The following is a 17,505-nucleotide window of genomic DNA, read 5'->3' as shown; positions in this document are numbered from 1 at the left end:
GACAAGAAGCAACGGATGGAAACTGATCAAGGAGAGAAGCAACCTAGAACTAAGGAGAAACTTCCTGACAGTTAGAACAATTAACCAGTGGAACAACCTGCCTCCAGAAGTGGTGAATGCTCCAACACTGGAAGTTTTTAAGAAGAGACTGGACAGCCATTTGTCTGAAATGGTATAGGGTTTCCTGCCTGAGCAGGGGTTGGACTAGATGACCTCCAAGGTCCCTTCCAACATCATCATCATCATCATCATCATCATCATCATCATCATCATCATCATCATCATCATCATTATTATTATTATTATTATTATTATTATTATTATCCTCAAATTTCTGGTGATGGCAAGATAAGGGTTGTGCATCCATCCTTGCCCAATTTGGCTTCTCAGAGGCTTTTGATACCATTAATCATGGTATCCCTCTAAGCAGCGTGATGGCCTAGAGGCGGAGCTCTCATCTCACAATCAGGAGGCTGTGAGTTCAATCTTTGGTAGCGGCAGATATTTCTCTTTCTGGGTACAAAGAGAAAATATCTGCTATTAGCTTCCTGTAGGCGTCAGGAAGGGCATCCCGCCAGTAAATTCTCGGCTCCATTCAGTCGTCCTGACTCCACCCCGATGCAAGGGAGTACAAAATATCTTTTCTAACAATCTCATTAAATTCTTCTGGTGTTAATGGGATTGACGAACTATTAGGCTCTCAAGGGCCTTTTTCACTTCTTTGTTTCTAAGGCTATAAATCAAGGGATTTAGCATGGGAGTAATCATCCCATAGAGCATGCTCACTAGCCTATCCTGGTCTGGATGGTAACTGGAGGAAGGTCTTATGTATGTGAATATGGTGGTTCCATAGAAAAGACAAACCACTATTAAGTGGGAGGCACAGGTAGAAAAGGCCTTACGTTTTCCCTCAGCAGAACGGATCCTCAGAATGGTGGCAATGATGTGAGTGTAGGAAATCAAGGTGATTAGAAAAGCCCCCACACCAAATATGCCACCAACAATGAGGAGAACCATCTCAGCCACATAGGTGGAAGCACAAGATATGGCCAAGACTGGTGGGATGTCACAATAGAATTGGTTAATTCTATTGGAGTTGCAGTAAGGTAGAATGAAAGTCAAAGTTGTGTGCAACAATGAATTGAGGAAGCCGGTGACCCATGTTCCAGCAGTCATCTGAAGGCAAAGCTTTTTGTTCATGATGACAGTGTATCGCAAAGGGTTGCATATGGCCACATAGCGGTCATAGGCCATGACGGCCAAGAGAAAGACCTCCGTCCCTGCCAGAGCCACTAAGAAATAGAGTTGTAGCACACAGCCAATGAAGGAGATGGAACTGCATTCTGTCAAAAGGTTCTCCAGCATCTTGGGCACCGTAGCTGTGGGGCAGAAGATGTCCAGCAAGGAAAGATTACTGAGAAAGAAATACATGGGGTTGTGCAACTTAGAATTAGCTCCTATGGCAAGGAGGATGGTGCCATTGCCCAATAGCGTGACTAAATAGATAAGCAAAATGACGACAAACAGGGAGAAGCGGATGGCTGGGAGGTCCGAAAGTCCCATTAAAATAAATTCTGTCACTTGGGTCCTGTTCTCTGGTCCCTTGCTCAAAGGGTAGCATTCTCCCTGTAAGAGATTTAAAGGGAAAAACATGTAGAAAACATGTAGAAAAAGTAGGAGGCATGGACAATAGAAAGCCGTGTTGTATTTCTGTTCCAAGAATGGAATTCTGCCAGATGTTGCCAATATCTATAGTTGCCAATATTACCTAGACATTAGAAAGCAGAAAGTAGAATAAATGCAAAATGTAGTATTTTACAACATTAAACTTTCTTTCTTGCAGGACAGAGTAATTAGCTCATATGAGTACAATAGTCCTTACTTGGGTCTACAATTCTTCTTCCAGGAACAAAATCCATCTTGACCTATAGGTTTCCATATCAGTGGCTTTAAATTCTATTTGCAGTAAGAGACCAAAAACAAAAGAAATCACATTTTAAAGTTAAATTGGAAAGACTCCACTTCACGGGGGTTTTCATGAGAAGTGGGCAGTGAACTTATTAATATTTTCTGTGTCTTAGGAAAATAACAACCTTTCATTTTGACATGTTTAATCTGATGGAAATAAGGGATTTTTTTGTTAAATGTATAAAACCCTGTATTAAAACCATCAGATAGCCCTAGAGCCTTATGCAATGTCATAATTCAGATGGCAACCACTGATTTCTCTACATCTTGGTCCATTAAATCCCATCATGTTCTGATAAGGGTTTTAGTTTGTTGCAAAATCATTCAAATTTTCATTTGGGAGCAGTACATCATTTAGTAAAAAAAATGAAGTTTATTTGCTTGCTTTATTTATGATGAATCTTAATTTACACATTTAGCCTCAAGCTAGCCATTTTGACTATATATTATTATATCGTCATCAGTTTGTTTGCAGATGTAACTAAATCACAGTATTATCCATTTCTGTTAAATCCAATTATTTTTTTCCCTTCAAACATTGGAAGAACCTGTAACCTTCGTTCCATTGTGAAATCTGAACAAGATGTTTTCATCTATACTGGGATCTTATTCCTGAACTCATCTGTTTGTGGGTTGGGGGAAGGTGGAGAAATATTCTTGAAGACAGTTTTGCAGAAGGATTTGGATAGGGGTGGGGAACCTGAATGAATTTTCTAACAAGGCAGCATTAAAGCTTTGGAAAAAAAAAACTCTTTTCAGACAGCCTTTGGGACTGAGTCAAAAAGACCATATAAGGAAATGTATGGTATATACATATAAAATTATACATGGTATGTGGAAGGTGCAAAATATAATGAATAAGGATAAGTAATTCAGCTACATTAAAAAAAAGAATGTAGTGTCTGGAAAGGTAGAAGGACTTTGGTACCATACGATAGCCATCAACTTGGGGGACTCGCAAAGAGTATTTGGCAAATACATTTTACATCACCACGGTGTAAAAAAGATGTCGAGACTCTAGAAAGACTGCAGAGAAGAACAACGAAGATGATTAGGGGACTGGAGGCTAAAACATATAAAAAACAGTTGCTGGAATTGGGTAAGTCTAGTTTAATAAAAAGAAGGACTAAGGGTGACATGATAGCAGTGTTCCAATATCTCAGGGGTTGTCAGAAAGAAGCTATTCTCCAAAACAACTGAGGGCAGGACAAGAAGCAACGGATGGAAACTAATCAAGGGGAGAAGCAACCTAGAATTAAGGAGAAATTTCCTGACAATTAGAACAATTAACCAGTGGAACAACTGGTCTCCAGAAATTGTGAATGCTCCAACACTGGAAGTTTTTAAGAAGAGATTGAACAACCATTTGTCTGAAATGGTGTAGGTTTCCTGCCTGAGCAGGAGGTTGGACTAGAAGACCTCCAAGGTCCCTTCTAACTCTGTTATTCTATACTATTCCATTCTACATTGGAGGAGAAGGTTCTCACAGCTACTAAACATGACTGTTCTCTGTTACATTTTGCAGTTGTTGAGGGCAGATGAGAATAGAGCTATAGTGCTCTTGTCATGCTTGAAGAGCTTCTCAAAGGTCTCCAGTTCATCACTGCAAAAACAAAAGCCTCTGCTATCTAGACATTGGTCAATGGATTCTGACGGAGATGTCTGGGCCACCGAGCTTCTTTTTCAGATCCTTCTTGAACCTCTTCTGTTCCAGGTATTCCTGTTGTGTTTGGTTGGTCCTAGCTGGGCTACATCCTAGCTGCCCCATTGCCTTTCTTCCTCCTTCTCCTTCAGACCTGGCGCTCACAACACATAAAATTAGTATCTCTCAGTACTCACTGTTGACAGCTGCTGTTTGTCCATCTTCTTAACCCCAAAAGCCAAGAGGGTTTTTTTTTTCTCCATGTGCTCTGAAAACACACAAGAGGGAGACTCGTCTTTTTTTATCACCAGCCCAATTTCCTCTGGGAAGCCTGCAATGCAGTGGGAATTACTGGGGGCTGGGGAATTGGAAGCTCTAAGGATTTTGCAACAATTTTGTCTTTTCTAGCACAAATATCAAACCAAAGAACAGAGCAGCAAATATTCTCCATCGTGCTGCTATTCCTCACAGGGCAGGCTGCTGCAACATAGGAGAAAGCAAAGGAAATCTTTAATGAGGCACAGTTGAATGTACAATTAACTGGCTCTTACGGTGAGCTAAACCAGGGCTTCCCAAACTTTATCCTTCATTACCCAAAACCACTTATCAAAAAGTCTTATCGAACTCTTGAAGCCTGGCCGAAAGTTGATTCCTTCAGCATCGTCGTACTTTTGAAGAGTTGCTAAAAGAATGATCGTAACTTGAGGACTCCCTGTATTATTAAAAACAGTATCACTAAATGATTTTTACACCATCTCCACAAATTACAATGGATAATTTCATACATTTTTTGATCTTAATAGGAATATTTTGGGAGATCTTTTTGAATACATTTTAGCACAGATGGCAATTTAAATTTAATTTGATTTTTTTTAAAATTTACATTTTAAATTGAAATTAAAATTTCCTTGTTGTGATGGGTAATTGGTCCAGGTATCTTGACCCAAAAGAACCATATATTTATTCAATTTGGGTAATTCCCCCATGTTTAAGAGGCACTGGGCTGGGTAAACTATGATTCCCAGTTTATAAACCATGAGCTTTATAAGCCAAGGAGAGCCCAGGGTCAAGATGAGGCCTTATTTTGGTTTCCAGTGCCTGCATTTATTTGCTACTGAAGACATTTCCCTCAGCCTGAGGAGAACAAGATGGTTCAGTGGTAAAAGTGCTGGACTAAAAATGAGGAGTTCCATGTTCTACTCCCCCCTCAACAATGGAAGCTTCCTCTTACTGGGGCAGTCAATTTCTATCAGACTCTCAGGGACAAGATAGTTCAGTGGTGAAGGTGTTAGACAACAAAAAAATGGAAAAATCCAAATTCTAGTCCCCCTTCAACAATGGAAGCTTCCTGTGACTGGACTGGTTCATTTCTCTCAGATCAAGGGGCAAGACGGTTCAGTGGTGAAGGTGCTGCCCTAGAGGTCCACAGATCCAAGTTCTAGTCCCACAACAACAATGGAAGCTTCCTGTGATTGAGCCAGTCCATTCCTCTCAATCCAAGGGGCAAGATGGTTCATTGGTAAAGGTGCTGGACTAGAAGTGGGGAGATCCATGTCCTAATCCCCCCTCAACAATGAAAGCTTCCTGTGATTGGGCCAGTCCGTTTCTCTCAGACTAAGGGGCAAGATGGTTCATTGGTAAAGGTGCTGGACTACAAGTGGGGAGATCCATGTCCTAATCCCCCCTCAACAATAGAAGCTTCCTATGATTGGGCCAGTCCATTTCTATCAGGCCAAGGGACAAGATGCTTCAGTGGTGAAGGTGCTGCCCTAGAAGTTGAGAGGTCCATGTTCTAGTCCCCCTCAACAATGAAACTTCTTGGGTGTCTGGGTCAGTCCATTTCTCTCCGCCACTTAAGTGGGGGAGGGAAGGAGGTGGTACAGGGAGAGTCCATCTTCAACCACAGAAGCTCTCTGGGGACTTTGGGCTAATCCTTTCTCTCAACTTTTTTTCCCCAGAGTTGCTGTTGTGGGAGAAGAATGAGAGTACTGCATAACCCAACTTCAGCTACTTTGTGTAGGCTGGACTATCATAGATCTAACATCTAAGGCAGGGGTAGTCAACCTTGGCTCTTTTATGACTCGTGGACTTCAACTCCCAGAATTCCTGAGCCAGCAAAGCTGGCTCAGGAATTCTGGGAGTTGAAGTCCACGAGTCATAAAAGAGCCAAGGTTGACTACCCCGATAAGGGATGTTTTGTTCATTCCAGCCCAGCTGTCTATAAACTCGGCTTATTTCTATGTTTGTTTGTTTTTAATTTTCACATTCAGCTGCTCGAGTCTTCGTTTGTAACAGATGCCTCCGCATTACTTTGGAATCAATTCTGGATATAGGAACTGCTCTTGGTCAATTCTGGATATAGCAACCGTTCCTAGGGACTTTTTCTTTATTTTATTTTCGACCTTGAATTGCACAGCCGCAGACAAGCAAGAGACTTTCGAAGAATACATTGAGAAATGCTGCACTCAAATAAACTCCAAAGTACATCTGCGTCATTTTCAAAGTGTGCACAGCCCTGATATTAAGCTATATTAACAGGAAAGCTTTAAAAAGAGAGAAATGTAGTAGTTCTCAACCATTTTGTTTAGTGACCCCCGTTTGAAGTTGCAACACCACTGAAAAAAGTGACTTATGACCATGTTTCACACTTAAAACCATTGCAGCATCCCCATGGCCATGTGATCAAAATTCAGACGCTTGGCAACTGGCTCGTATTTATGACGGTTGCCGTATCTCAGGGTCATGTGATCACCTTTTACAACCATCTGGCAAATAAAGTCAATGGGGAAGCCAGATTGACTTGACAACTGTGTTACTAACTTAACTACAGTGATTCACTTAACAATCGTGGCAAGAAAGATCATAAAATGGGGTAAAACTCACTTAACGACAGTCTTGCTTAGCAACCAAAATGTTGGGCTCAGTTGTGGTCCTAAGTCAAGGAATAGCTGCATACAGTAAAAGAAACCGCAATGTTTTGGATTTTTCATGCATTCGCTTTTTCATTTTTATACATATACATGTGTTTTATGGAGTCACATGAGCAAAAACAAAAACAGACCCTTTCCCAAATGTCTTGATAATATTAATTTTAATATTTCTACAGAACAGAGCAGAACAAATAAAGCTCATGTGGAAAATGCAATGAGCAGAATCAATTATCTTGGGTTAAGGATTGAAAACCAGGAGCATCTTTCCCAATTAGCACATCTGATTAAAAAGCAGAGGGTTTTTTGTTTTTTTTGAACTGCAGCTAATGTCATCAGTGCCTTTTAATAACATTTTCTAATTTAAAAAAGCACCACCAGACTCCTGATTTTCTGCCACTTGGTCTGAAGATTAAAGAGTTCAACACAGAAAGAGATACTTCTAACTCTTCCAGCTATAGTATGTTTTATATAAGTCTTGAAATGCCTTCCTATAACAACGGTCTCCACTCCCACCTCCAAGCTCAGCTTCTGGTAACTACATCAACACATCCCTATCATTTTCTTCACTTTCCCAGTCTATCTTATAGCCCAGTGATTTTCTAGTGGTCTCCTGTCCAAGTACTAACCACATCTGGCCTCAAAGATTTGCAAAACCAGATCCAGGTATCTAGATGCTTCCTCTTTCTGTGCCCAATTACTTTTAGCCAATAAGTAAGGACTCTACACTCCTCAACCAAACATTCTCTCAATATTCACTGATTTTTAGGAAGATCCCTTGTTTTATCATAATTTCTTCATTTAGCATGCAAATGTTTTTCATATTTATGGGAGGCTATTTTGAAGAAGGACAAAATAGCAAATATATTAATTAGATGCTTCTTTTCCTTGAATCAGGATTAGGATTTCATTGGTGTGGGTGTAATAGTGATTCCAAGGTTGACTAAGTTACACATCACTGAACCTAAAACAAATTTTGCCAGACCCACCTCTGCACCAGAACTATTTAGGATTCATCAGCCTTCTCAAAGCTCCTTTCACCTCCTTGTTTCTAAGGCTATAGATTAAGGGGTTCAGCATTGGGGTAATCACCCCATACAGCATGCTCACCAGCCTGTCCTGGTCTGGATGGCGGCTTGAGGAAGGCCTGGCATAAGTGAAGATCATAGTCCCATAGAAAAGACAGACCACTATTAGATGAGAGGCACAAGTGGAGAACGCCTTGCGCTTCCCTTCCGCAGAATGGATCCTCAGAATTGAGGAAATGATATGAACGTAAGAGATCAGAGTGACTAGAAATGTCCCCACCCCAAAAATTCCCCCAAAGATAAGGACAACCATCTCAGCCGCATAGGTGGAAGCACAAGATATGGCCAAGACTGGTGGGATGTCACAATAATATTGGTTGACTTTATTTAGTTGGCAGTAAGGAAGCGTGAAGGTCATTACAGTGTGCAACAGGGAATTGAGGATTCCGGTGACCCATGTGCCTGAAGCCATCTGAAGGCACAGCTGTTTGTTCATGATGACAATGTATCGCAAAGGGTTGCATATGGCCACATAGCGGTCATAGGCCATGACAACCAAGAGAAAGACCTCCGTCCCTGCCAGGGCCACCAGGAAGTAGAGTTGTAGCACACAGCCAGTGAAGGAGATGGAACTGTTTTCTGTCAAAAGGTTCTCCAGCATCTTGGGCACCGTAACTGTGGAGCAGAAGATGTCCAGCAAGGAAAGATTACTGAGGAAGAAATACATGGGGTTGTGCAACTGAGAATTAGTTGCTATGGCAAGGAGGATGGCGCCATTGCCCAGTAGTGTGACTAGATAAATAAGCAGAAAGACCACAAACAAGGGGAAGCGGATGGCTGGGAGGTCTGAAAGTCCAGTTAGGATGAATTCCGTCACTGCGGTGACATTCTCCATTTGCCTGCTCATCCTGAAAGAGGTTGAAGATAGATAGATAGATAGATAGATAGATAGATAGATAGATAGATAGATAGATAGATAGATAGATAGATCTGCCACCTTAAGGATAGAGAAAACATAGAGAAATATGCCATAATACTTATATGACACCACAGTTAAAAAAGAAACCAGGTTTTCCAGCAGCTCCTAAAAAAGTTATCTCCTTCCAATTGTCATCTACCAGGATCAAACAGTATCATACTGTAAACATGACATGCTACAATCTCATTATAGAGGTATACCTGTCCAACATTGGGATTGATAGCTGGACCTTCAACTTTAATTTCTAAATTAATTTCTGCAATCTTCCTCAAGACATCTGCTATGAGAACCGTTGGCTCTTTCGCATTCCTTGCCTAAAATGTGAATTGGTCCTCAGGAATATATATCTCTCTCTTGTTCTCTCTCTCTCTCTCTCTCTTGTTCTCTCTCTCTCTCTCTCTCTCTCTCTCTCTCTCTCTCTCTCTCTCTCTCTCTCTCTCTCTCTCTCTCTCTCTCTCCCTCTCCCTCTCCCTCTCCCTCTCCCTCTCCCTCCCTCCCTCCCTCTCTCTCTCTCTCTTTCTCCCTCTCCCTCTCCCTCCCTCTCTCTCCCTCCCTCTCCCTCCCCCTCTCTCCCTCTCTCCCTCTCTTTTCTCTCTCTCTCTTTCTCCCTCTCCCTCTCCCTTCCTCTCCCTCTCCCTCCCTCTCTCTCTCGCTTGCTCGCTTTCTCTCTCTCTCCCTCTCCCTCCCCCTTGCTCTCTTCCTCTCCCTCTCCCTCCCTCTCTCTGTATCTCTCTCACTCGCTTTCTCTCTCCCTCCTTCTCCCTCCCTCTCTCCCTCCCCCTCCCTCCTTCTCCCTCTCCCTCCCTCTCCCTCCCTCTCTCTCTCCGTTTTCTCTCTATCTCTCTCCTCCTCCTTCTCTCTCTCTTTCCCCTTCTCTCTCTCTCTCTCTCTCTCTCTCTCTATCTATCTATCTATCTATCTCTATCTATCTGTCTCTGCGTATGTGTGTTTGTGTGTCTCTCATTTTTACATAAATTCTCAAGGATATTGAGAGTTTAAGAGACTTATTATATTTTTAAATTACTTTGTCACGCTAATAGTTTCTGGATGGGGTATTCTACTATCCTTTTTCTGCCCAAAAAAACCCCTTATGATGTTTTAAGATAAATAGATTTATCGTGACCTTTTCTTTTCTGGGTCAGTCCCACCCATTAAAACTAACAGAATAATGAATCAGCTAGTATATCACTGTTCTTCCTAGACATACACAAACATGCACACAGACATACACCTCCCCACCCTTCTCTAATCCACTGCGACATTATCCAAATAAAATACATTCCCTTTCCACTTGCATACAGTGGGAAAATGTCTCAACATCTGACGCCAAAACCTACAATATGAGGCCTCCGAAAACATTACGGAGGGAGAGAGGAAGAATGTCATATATCTAGGCAAAGCTATCTCCTATTCTGTGGTTTTGGTCTTTGATGATAAGGATGCTGTTGATTAAAAATTGTTAATAAATCACTGCTCTCTGCCAGTTCTCTCCACCTTATGCTATCTCCATGTGTTGAATTCCACTCCCATTTCTGTATCTCCGGTTCATGTAAGCACCGGAGCCTTTGTGCACCTCAGCCAGAGACTTTGAGACTATGAGATCATAGAGGTTATACTATGGAGAACCTTTCTAACTATTGTAGTCAACAGCAGGAACTTCCCAGTGGTGAAAGCTGTTCTTCTCGCATTCATTCTTCCATTGTCTGGCTGAATCCCCTGCCAAACAATTTAATTTCACAGTTCTAATCAATATGGGAGTATTTGATTAAGTTCAGCTACTCCTTTTCTATTTCCCAACCAAATTATATTTTCTTGTTAATCACTGTTACACAGTTTCTCAACATGTCTTTATTTCCTGTTAAGGGAAAGGTTTTTTTTTAAATGGGTCTCAACTTCCAAAGCTACCTCTGAAAGGTGCTTTGTTCAAACCACTCTCTGATTCAGACTGTTGTTGATTATTGTCCTGCTGCTATTGTACAGAACAAAGGAATTTTGAGGCCCATCAATCATAAAGGAATCAATGGTACATCACTGAACATCAGGCTCAAAAATCTCTGAAACTATGTTCATTCATTTTTACTCTGTTATTTATGCACAACAGCACTACAAATATTGTTAAATGCTGGGGGTTAGTATTTCAAAGCTGGAATAAGTTTTGACAAAAACATCCTCAGAGGCATAAGATGAAATAGTTATGCCTCTTTTTATCTTCCTGTAAGTTGGAGAAGATGAAAACATCTCCACCATTCACATTAATTATGAATCTTGCTGTTCTGGCAGTGCCCAAATTTGTAAACCTAACCACTCCAACATATGATACATTTGCCTTCCACAATTCCTTAAAGCTAATCTCCAATACTTACTTACAACTGATTCATATTCCTTGGCTTGAATGGAGGTGATGAGGAATACTTTGCAAGCCTTTTAAGTCATAGCATCAAAACCAAAAGGGAATTAAAGTCTTCTGGGCATTAAAGTCATTATATATTTTTTCCTCCTGAAAATTGTCCAGGCAAATAATCCATGAGTAGGGAAAAGTTCAAGCTGTAAAGGTAGTCCTCGACTTACAACAGTTCATTTAGTGACTGTTGGAAGTTACAACAGCACTGAAAAAAGTGACCTATAACTGTTTTTCACACTTACAACTGTTGAAGCATTCCCATGATCACGTGATCAAAATTCAGATGCTTGGCAACTGGTTCATATTTATGACGGTTGCAATGTCCCGGGGTCATGTGACCTCCTGCGAACTTCTCACAAGCAAAGTTAGTGGGGAAGTCAGATTCATTTAATGACTGTATTACTAACTTAACAACTGCAGTGACTCACTTAACAAATGTGGAAAGAAAGGTCGTAAAATGGGGTAAAACTCACTTAACAAAAGAAATTTTAAGATCAATTGAAAATGCCAGATCAAATACACATTACAAGTCAATGGGATGTATGAACCCAGTTTATAGCTTGCTCTTCTTCACTTGTTCTTCATTTTGGCAATTTGATTTTCTTTGCCCTTCCTCCAGACAGGGCTGAGTCTAGAATTGGGGTTAACAGAAGCTCTAAGAAAGGAGTATTAAATCTAGACTGCAAAATTCCAGAAGGCCTTTCAATGACAACCCTGCTGTTATCTTGCAGTCATCTGGATGATTGCAGCTCAACTATGGTGGTGTGGTGGAGTGTTGTCTGGATTTCCAAGAGGAAGGGAGTGCATTCCAGAAAAGCAAGAGACAACACAGTTTAGATAGTTTGTGTGGGAGAAAGAGAGTTAAGACAACTCCTCCCTAATAGTTCCCAGAGTGTATCTTTTATGGTGCAAGTAGTCTACTTCAGTTTGGCAAGATTTCTGTCTATAGGTGGAGAACCATAAAGAAATCTGCTTAGAATGTATCTTTCTTAGTTTTTGGTGCCTGACATCAATCTTGACCTTTTTGTAATAGGATGTAAGAGATGACCAGGTTGAGCTTAAGGTTGGGGTCAAATGCATCATTAGTTTAGAGCCTCTACGCCAGCAGTCCCCAACCTTTGCATTTTGGCAGCTCAGCAGGGGGGAGAAGGGAACTGGGCTACAGAGCAATGGGCTGGTGTGCACATGCATACACGCAGCTCAACCTAGCGAGCAGTGGGCCAGCATGCATGCGCACGCACATGCAGCTTGACTTGCATAGGTTGAGCTGCGCGCACACGGTGCATGCACGCCAACCCACCACTCATGCAAGTTGAGCTTTGAGTGGTTGGGTGCACCAGCCCACCACTCTGTGGCCCAACTGCAAATAGGTTCCGGGGGTTGTGGACCCCTGATCTACACCATCAAAAGTGACCTAAGTCCAGTACCCTTTGAAGTCTGTTGACTCTTATTTGGTACCAATTTGCCTTGACCATTAGTAGTTCAGATTCTTGTATATGGATAGCATGAAATAAACTCGTAGTACATTTGAGCTCTATCCTGGCTCCTGACTTCTTGCACCATAGCACCATAGCATCCACCAGTTTCTACATACGCCTTTTAGCCCAAAAGATTGGGAATGTTTGAATTAAGACGTGATGTAAGTTATTTGGTTTTGGATTGGCTTAGTGCAGTGCTTGTCAACCTTGGCGAGGCTGGCTGGGGAATTCTGGGAATTGAAGTCCCTACATCGTCAAGTTGTCAAGGTTGCGAAGCACTGGCTTAGTATATGACTCCATCGGTAATAGTTTGCAAAACTGGTTTACAACTTACTGTGTGCTGTGTAAATAATTATGTTGCATGAGCAGTTTAACCAATCAGGGCTTAGTGCAATGTGTCCACTCAACCAGCTTTATAGCTGATGAAAGCCAACAACCCAAGAACAAGGAAGAAAGAAAATAAAAGTAAGTGATGCAAGTTTTGTTTAACTTGGTAAACAAATCCCAGCAGGCATTATTAAGACTAATGAATTTAATGGCAAGAAATTCATTTCCTCTGACAATGGACCATTTCCTCTAAGAGCCTCAGAAGTATAACAAGGTGAATAATGTATCTCCTGAGCCAGTGGCTCAAAGTTCATAGATCTTCCTCTTGGGTTCAATTAGAGAAAAGTGAGTTTTCCTTACACTTTATAATTCTATCCCTATTGAATTATTACCTCCTTTGTGAGGATGGGGCTGTTCTGATCATGAATCAGAATGCCCTAATCCAATTCAATCACAGACAGATTAACTCGAATGAAGATGATTTCAAAACAGATATATATTTATTCAGTCAGAAATAATACTTGCTATTGTGGTAGATTCCGTCTGGACAAATCAATCTGTGGATCTCCATTAGGTAAATTTATTAGCTTCTCCACATCAAGTTCTCACATGGAGCGGACGGAGCGGAGCCATCTGACCTCCGATGGCTCATGCTTATTTCAGACAAAGAACATTCCAATCTGGCTTGTGTCCAGGAAGTCTCCCAATGCCCTTTAGAAACTCCTCCCACTGACCCATTAACATGGGATGACTGACCAGCTAAACTACATTTCCCATAATCCATCTCTAAGGAAACAGCACTTAACTCAATAAATGCCAGATATTCTAACATACTGATACATGCTCTCTAGTTAGACTTACATAGAGCTATACGATCCAGAACAGGGGCTGTTCTTTGAATGCAGCCTGGTCTGAGTTATGAGGTGGGCAACCAAGATCTTTGGTTGCATCCCTTGGAGATCACACTGTCACATTTTGGCAGGAAAGCACTAAGAAATCATTGCAATTTTCCATCGATTTTCAGCGGAAAGCTGTATTAAAATCCATTGTAGAATGGCATTATGGGGAGGGCAAGGGAAGGATGCAGTGGTGGGATTCAGCCAGTTCGCACCACTTCGGCAGAACCGGTAGCTAAATTTTTGTTGCCCAGGCCCAGAATGGACTTCTAGAAGCGGCATCCACACAGACAACCGATTGTTGACATATTTGAATCCCACCACTGGAGGGATGTGACATTTGCATTATATTATCATTGGTGTGATGACACCCTGGATTGCCTGTCATCATCATGGCTTCTACCAGCTACATACAGATGCACCCTTTTAATACTTAATTCTCATTGGGAAGATCTCAATCAGTTGAAAGAAGATTCATTCATTCATTTATTCTCTCAAACTTTGGTTGGAGACTACAAAGCCCACCCAAAAGTTGACCCTAAATTGTAATATTTTTATCTGACAGAAAAGAGAAATTATTTAATATATAGGAAGTGATTGCATTAACTATGTGTTAATTACCAAAATGTAGTGTATTTATATCAGGAACATCTACAGTTTGATCATTTTTCCAATTGGGCCTCTGTAATTTGGATTACACCAGATTGTTACCCAGATCTTTCAGTTCCATGCAAAATAACAGGGAGTAAACCATAAGTCTTGAGTTATGCAATGGCTGATCTCATTAAAGAATATATATATTCTTTAAAGAATATATATATTCTTTAATATGTGTGTGTGTGTGTGTGTGTGTGTATCTCGCAGATACAGAACTTTTATCATACACATTAGAAAACTACAACATTACATTTACTTTTCGACATAATCGCTATTCAATTTGAGACACTTGTCATAACATCTTACAATGTTTGAAATTCCTTAGTAGTAGTTGCTCGGCAACAAATTTGGCCTATAGGAGGGTGATAAAAAAAATATCCCAACGGAACTACTTAAAATGTTCTTAGGTCCATCTAGCAGTGTGTAGGCAAGCATTATTGTGAACCAATACCACACCGGAAGTCAGCATACTCCGACACTTGTTATGGATGGCTCATCTGAATTTTTGTAACATCTCACAATATAATAATAATAATAATAATAATAATAATAATAATAATAATAATAATAATAATAATAATAATAATAATAATAATAATAATAATAATAATAATAAAGTTGGAAGGGACCTTGGAGGTCATGGTCAAACCATGCTCCATGAACTTCACTAGCAGTGCTCCTTTGGCATCTTCACATTTGGTGGGATTTTCTTTCGCACCCCTTCCGGTGTAGTGCCTCAGTTTGAATGGCGATTATGTCAAAAAGTAATGTAATGTTGTAGTTTTCTAATATATATAATGAAAGTTCTGTATCTGTCATTGATAACCAAATGGAGAGTTATTTCCGAATTGCTCTTGTGTATACACACACACACAAACACACAAACACAAACACACACACAGAGAGAGAGAGAGAGAGAGAGAGAGAGAGAGAGAGAGAGAGAGAGAGAGAGAGAGAGAGAGAGAGAGAGAGAGAAGACTAAGAGTTATGCACTTCATACTGAATTTTTTTTTGAGGAAATGTGAGGTCATGGGTATGAGAAACTATCTATAAAATGAAGGATTGTGAGAGAATTTTCACAGGCATAGGTTTTTTATATAAGTTGTTTTATTGTAAAGAATAAAATACAGAAAGGTAAAATTAACAAACAGAAACATACATTCAACTCTAACCAAAAAAGAAAGAAAGAAAAAATAGTGTACAAAAAAGGAGGAAAAAGTGGTCAATTAAATTTAACATTTAACTTGTAGGATCCACCCTGACTGAGTGCTGAAAATAAAATAGCAATAAATTCTCCTCCCCTTTTACAAATATGTAAGATANGGTAGGTAGGTAGGTAGGTAGGTAGGTAGGTAGGTAGGTAGGTAGTAGGCAGGCAGGCAGACAGACAGACAGACATGAAAAAAGAAGAAAAGCAATACACAGGCTGAGCTTAACATTACACTAATCTTCAAATCCCTCTGTTAACCATCTGTTATTATATTTAGCATGTAGAAAGTCCACAAATGGTTTCCAGTCTCTTATATAGCTGTCTAGTCCATTATCTCTCATCAAAGCGGTTAGTTTTGCCATCTCAGCTAATTCCGTCAATTTCAAAATCCATTCTTCAACAGTCGACATATTTTTTTTCTTTCCAGTGTTTGGCAAGTAGTTTTAAACCAGAGACACTGAAGCACAAATCAGTTTATTGGTAGCCTTGGGGGCAAAGCTAGACACTAAAAGAGGATGGGATACAGTCCCTCTTTCTGGACTTATGGAAAGGAGAATGATATACACAACAGCTGATGGGATTTTGCACATGAATTTAGTGAGGTTGATGAGGCAATTGTGAGGCAGGATTACAAAGATGAGGGGCGTTGAAAAAGAACATAAAGGAAGCATGCCATGAGCAGAGTTTGTTTATTTATACAAATAGTCCTCTTTATGAAGACTGACCCAAAACAGGGGACTTATGACCCGGATTGGAAGTTCTGACAGCCCCTCCCCTTCACAATCACATGACTTCACTTTGGGTGCTTGGCAACAGGGCCACGTTTGCAGTGTCCTATGATCACGTGACCATATTAGTTTCACCAAAAACTGGCACTTCCACTAATGGATTCACTTAATGACTCTGGTGCTTGTTTTACAATCACCACAGAAAAGTTGTAAAATTGGGTCAGTCATGAGAACGACCCGTGTTCCAATCATTATGACTGTAATAGGCAGACACCATTATGATTGTAACTTGAGGAATACCTGTAACGGACTACCTTATCTTAAACTGTCCTTTTTTTCCAATATGCAAGTATTCCTTGACTTACAACCATTCGCTTAATGACTGCTTAAAGTTTCAACAGTATTGAAAAAAGTGATTTATGACAGTTTTTTTTACCTACGACCATTGCAGCATCTCCATGATCATGTGATCAAAATTCAAACCCCTAACAGCTGATTCCTATTTATGACGGTTGCAGCATCCTAGGGCCATGTGATCACTTTTTGTAGCCTTCTGACAAACAAAGTCAACGGGGAAGCCAGATTCACTTAACAACCATGTTACTAACTTGACAGCTGCAGTAATTCACTTAACAACTGCAGCAAGAAAAGTCATAAAATATGGGCAAAACTCATTTAACAATTGTCTTGCTTAGCAACACAAATGTTCAGCTCAGTTGTGGTCGTAAGTTGAGGACTATATGTATACTCCACAACTCCTAGTATTTTTTCCCAGCCAATCAACATTCCTTGGATAGTGGCTAAGAGAAAGTTGAATTTCCCTAGGAAAGTGTTATTTGTGAAGGAGGTAATTTAGCAGCCTAAATTGGATATCATATAGTTGAGTAGCACTTCCTGTTTGCCAGAAAAATGTTTTGGGTCAGGGACCTGCAAAATGCTACTTGAGGATGCAATGCAATCTATATAAATTAGTCTAATGCTTGGGATTCTTCTAATTAAAAAAAAATGCTTATAGCAACCAGGGTTGAAAGTGTAGGCCTGTGGTGGCGAATCTATGGCATGCGTGCCACAGGTGGCACGCAGAGCCCTCTCTGTGGGCATGCGCGCCATTGCTCCAGTCTTAGGCCTTCAGCTGGGTTTTATAAAACCTTTTCGCTTTACGCCTCCGACACCGTGTACAAAAAAAAAAAGTTCAATCAGTCAATTTCAACTTCTCGCGGGGAAAAAAAAGATCTCGCAAAGTTGGAATTGATTGATTGAACTT

At 40.6% G+C, this 17,505-nt stretch overlaps 2 protein-coding genes across 2 annotated transcripts; both read right to left on the bottom strand.

The window, feature by feature from the left end:
- Positions 1-672: 672 nt before the first annotated feature.
- Positions 673-3,831, bottom strand: LOC107290224 (olfactory receptor 5V1-like). Its single transcript, XM_015819089.1, has 2 exons — positions 3,808-3,831; positions 673-1,626 (listed from the first exon to the last, which is right to left on the bottom strand). The coding sequence occupies exons 1-2, from the start codon at positions 3,829-3,831 to the stop codon at positions 673-675; spliced, it is 978 nt and encodes a 325-aa protein (XP_015674575.1).
- Positions 3,832-7,539: 3,708 nt separating this feature from the next.
- Positions 7,540-8,472, bottom strand: LOC107290221 (olfactory receptor 5V1-like). Its single transcript, XM_015819086.2, has one exon. It carries the CDS (start codon positions 8,470-8,472, stop codon positions 7,540-7,542), a length of 933 nt encoding a protein of 310 aa, XP_015674572.2.
- Between the last annotated feature and the right edge of the window lie 9,033 nt (positions 8,473-17,505).

This window comes from Protobothrops mucrosquamatus, unplaced genomic scaffold, assembly GCF_001527695.2.
Source record: "Protobothrops mucrosquamatus isolate PMUCROS unplaced genomic scaffold, P.Mucros_1.0 scaffold859, whole genome shotgun sequence".
Classification (NCBI taxonomy): Eukaryota; Metazoa; Chordata; class Lepidosauria; order Squamata; family Viperidae; genus Protobothrops; species Protobothrops mucrosquamatus.
Note: the sequence above shows the minus strand (reverse complement) of the source record. Positions and strands in the feature narration are given on the sequence as shown.